The sequence below is a fragment of the Propithecus coquereli genome, unplaced genomic scaffold (genome assembly GCF_000956105.1).
Source record: "Propithecus coquereli isolate 6110/MARCELLA unplaced genomic scaffold, Pcoq_1.0 Scaffold45, whole genome shotgun sequence".
Lineage (NCBI taxonomy): Eukaryota > Metazoa > Chordata > Mammalia > Primates > Indriidae > Propithecus > Propithecus coquereli.
The window spans coordinates 8,629,981-8,634,404 of NW_012150285.1; the positions used below are offsets into that span (position 1 = coordinate 8,629,981).

The 4,424-nt window shown below is 33.6% G+C and overlaps 1 protein-coding gene across 1 annotated transcript in view; it reads right to left on the minus strand.

Moving 5' to 3' along the window:
- The window catches only part of ANKRD26 (ankyrin repeat domain 26), a 177,127-nt gene that overhangs the window by 150,985 nt on the left and 21,718 nt on the right, over positions 1 to 4,424 (minus strand). Inside the window, exon 4 of the mRNA XM_012654852.1 lies at positions 4,016 to 4,106. Within this exon, the coding sequence (XP_012510306.1) occupies positions 4,016 to 4,106 (91 nt within the window). The remainder of the gene's footprint in view (positions 1 to 4,015; positions 4,107 to 4,424) is intronic.

Genomic DNA, 4,424 nt, shown 5'->3' on the forward strand with positions numbered 1-4,424 from the left:
ATATTTTTAGTTGTCCAGCTAATTTCTTTCTATTTTTAGTAGAGACAGGGTCTCACTCTTGCTCAGGCTGGTCTTGAACTCCTGAGCTCAAACAATCCATCCGCCTCGGCCTCCCAGAGTGCTAGGATTACAGGTATGAGCCACCGTGCCTGGCCTTAATAGTAATTTGAACTTAAAGCTAATTTCAATACCACACTAAATGTGTTTTTAAAATGCTCTCCACCTAAAACTTTTGTGGTATATAATAAAAAAGAAATCGTAAGAGATGTAATTCACATAACAGAATTTAAAGTAGGTAATTTAGTGGTTTTTAATACATTCAGACTTGTACAATGATCACCACAATCTAATTTTAAATATTCTCATCCCCTCAAAAAGAAATCCCATATCCACTGACAATCACTCCACTCCCCATTCCTCCAAGCCTCTGGCAACCACTAATCTAATTTGTCTCTGTAGGTTTGCTTATTCTTGACATTTCATATAAATGAAATCATACAATGTGATCTTTTGTAATGGGATTCTTCTTTTATCATGACGTTAAAGCATGTTAATAGTACTCCACAAAAGTTTTATTTTAACACTTACGTATCTAGTGCCTCTGGGAAGTTTATGGCTCCAATGATGATAACACCTTCGGGGGGTTTTAAACTAGGAAAAAAGAGTACCTTTTCACTGAAAATCAAAGCATAGCACATATATAGCAATGCTCAACATAATATTGTTTATCATTAATCTTAATAACAGCCAAGAAAAGGCATTGATAATAAACCACCAATCATCTTTAATTAGATACCTTCACAATATCTGGTCTGCTTAAGAAAAGACGACCTGACACAAAATGCTTGGGTGCCTGATTAGTCTGTGAAAAATGACTTTCAAGTACACCAATTAAATTTATTTGCTCCCAGACTTCTCATTTGGTTCCAAAATGTCTTACATCGTTCAAAGCAATGCCAGCTCTTGCTTTTTATATTATGAACATTGATGTAAGTTTTAAAGCTACTGCAACACTCAAACTATTCATAAATTGTGTGGAAACCAGCACACATGCCCTTTTACTTCTTCAAATAGAATATTAGTCTCAGCTTTAATCGATGATTTTCTATCATAAGTATAGCAAGTGAATAAAGGTATAAAAATCACAAATTGAATAAGAGAAGCTGATATTCAAAATACCCAATTAGTAATGAAAACAATACACTACTGAGAGAAAAGCCTGCTCTGACCTCTTACATGAGGGACTAACCTGTTGCCTATACACATAATAATTTTCATATCTCTAGAATGTTGTCAAACGCTTATGGAAACAATTTGTGTAAAATGAAGTCTACATATATCAAATGTTACGAGGCATCACCATATTCAACCAAGAAAGGAAGACTCAATTACTTATCTATTTCAGCAAGAAGTTGATTTATAGTCTGTCTTGAATAGCCCAGGAGTCTGAGGTTGCTGTGAGCTAGGCTGACGCCACGACACTCACTCTAGCCAGGGCAACAGAGTGAGACTCTGTCTCAAAAAAATAAAAAAAATAAAAAAAAATAAAACAACATACAAATGGTGTGTGGGGGGGGGACATAAAAATGAACTGGTCTTTTACTACATTTATCATGTATTCACCACAAATAAGATGGATGGGTATATTACCATTTTATAGAGATAATAATGATTATATTATAGAATTAAACTTACACTGATCATACTTTATTTTATTGAGATGCCATTTCAAAATCTCTGTCCGACCTCTTACATCTGGCCTTGGAACTATAACTTGCATGTCAAAACGACCAGGATGAAGGAAGGCACTAAAAGAAGAATACAAAAGGAAAACATAAATTAATAAATTAACTATGCTAAAGCACAAAATCAACAAGACTGACACACAAAAGACATGATATCAAGACAATGGCAGCCAGAAGGTAGACAGAGTTTTGAACATAAATGTTCAGATAGATGGAGAGGGTGGGAGGAGGGACTAAAATATTAATAAGAATGTTCAGGCCGGGCATGGCGGCTCACACCTGTAATCCTAGCACCCTGGGAGGCCAAGGTGGGAGGATAGCTTGAGGTCAGGAGTTTGAGACCAGCCTGAGCAAAAGCAAGACCCCATCTCTACAAAAAATAGAAAAATTAGCCAGGCATCATGGTATGCACCTATAGTCCCAGCTACTCACGAGGCTGACATAGGAGGATCGCTTGAGCCCAGGAATTTGAGGTTGCTGTGAGCTAGGCTAATGCCATGGCACTCTACCCAGGGCAACAGAGTGAGACTCTGTCTCAAAAAAAAAAAAAAAAAAAAAAAAAAAAAAAGAAAACAAGAATGATTCAAATTGTTTTTTAAAAAATCCATTGATAGAAACCTGTAAAACAAATATTTATTAATTTATATAATGTTGAGGTAGAAGGCACACTAATAACCAATATTTAGAAGCAAAGCAAAACATATCTGTCTCTGCTAATGATTCACTTCAGAATCTTCTCCAAAACTAATTTTCCTGTGTCATTTAAATATTGCTTACATATCAGCAACACACAAGACAGGACACAAGTCTTGAGGCAAAGGAATATAAACCCATTTATCACTAAATAAGCAGGATAAAATACAGCAACAACAGATTAAAAGACTAAACAAACAACCAAATGTAATGCATGAAACTTGATGATTCTTCTTAAAAAAAAAGGCAAAGAAGTTCTAAGGTCATTTGATGAAAATTCAAAAAAAAAGATGGAGAGTACATGATATGAAAGAAATCATTTAATTTTCTTTGGTGGAATAAGATTGTTATGTTTACTTAGGATAATATCCGTATTCTCAGGTGATGTATAACAAAGTATTCAGAGGTAAAGTAGTTGATGTTTACAGTTTTCTTTCAAATGTTTAGGGGAGAAAAATGCACACACACAGAAAGCAAAGATGATAAAATGTTAACAAGCGTGGCATCTAAGTGGATAGTATATGGATTTTAATTGCACTGTTCTTCAAGGTTTTCCACATGTTTCAAAATTTTCATAACACTGTAAGTTTTTCATATTAGTTAGAAAAATAGAAATCCCTAATTTATATATAACTTTTTATAAATGTACAAACTACATAAAAAAGCAACAAAGTTGTATTAACATAAAAATGTGTTTTAACATAAAAAAATTTTTTTAAAAAAAGGCTCAAATAATAGCCTTAAGACTACCCTAGTATTGCCATGTTTTAGTAATACCTAACTGGTTTAAGTTATATAAATTTCTGTACATTATATAGGTACCTGAGGATTTTTCAACAAATTTATAAAATATTCCTCATGATTACAAAGAGGTAGAGTGTAACTACTTCCATGGTTTTAAACACTCACTGTATGAGATCACAGCATTGACTTAATAAATGTGTCCTCAAGTAGCAAAGGGTCATGTAAACCATCTCACATACGGCTGATCTCTCAGTAGAGATATTTGGCAGAATAAAAACAAGCCTTACAAAAGAGTTTCATCCTTTAACTCAGCAATTCTATTTCAAGAAATTTATCCTAAGGAAATAATTAAGCATCTGGGCAAAGCCTTAAGTTAAGATGATTCTCATAGAGTTATTTTTAATGGCGAAAAACTGGAAACCATAAAAAAGTCAACATAAATGGTTAGATAAATTATGATACAACCATAAATTAGAAGGATGCCATGAAATCATTAAAAATCATGTTTAGTAACTGTGAGAAAACATTGGACAAAGTATGTAAAGGCATAAAGTGAATGATAAAAAAATGTGGCAAAATGCTAAAATTTGGTGAGACTGGGTTAAGGATATGACTCTTTGTACTATTCTTGTAACTTTACTTAAAGTTTGTAATTATGTAAAAATTGTAAGTACCAGAAAAGGTTGTAGAACTGTATATGCAGAATGAGCATCTATTTTGCAAAATAGCAATTGAGAACTAAACTTTAATCAGTTGAAATCTGATAAAATTAAATTAGTAATATATTACAGCATTTTTTGACATCAAACCATGGTAAAGGGAAGATATCTTACCTTCTGGAAGTTTACCTGCAAGCACAATAAACTTTTGTGGATTCTTCAAGAATTCAACAACTTCCTGTAATTTTTGTTTACCTCCCTCCACCTAAAGTGACACAATTACCAAACAATTTTAAATGATGGTTAGATTTTGTTAGATAATTCAGGCATCTTTGAAAATCATAAATTTAATTTGGATATGGAATTAACTTGACCCTCTCTTTGATTCAGTGACAGAAGTATACAAAAATGCCCCCTCATAAACATACACAGGGTTTTCTCCTAACCATTAGTTTCAATTATGCAGCGTCTCCTTACTATCTCAACAAAAATCATCCTAAACTTCTTCCATTTTCTCAGCAAGAAAGTAGAAGTCAGGCCGGGCGCGGTGGCTCACGCCTGTAATCCTAGCACTCTGGGAGGC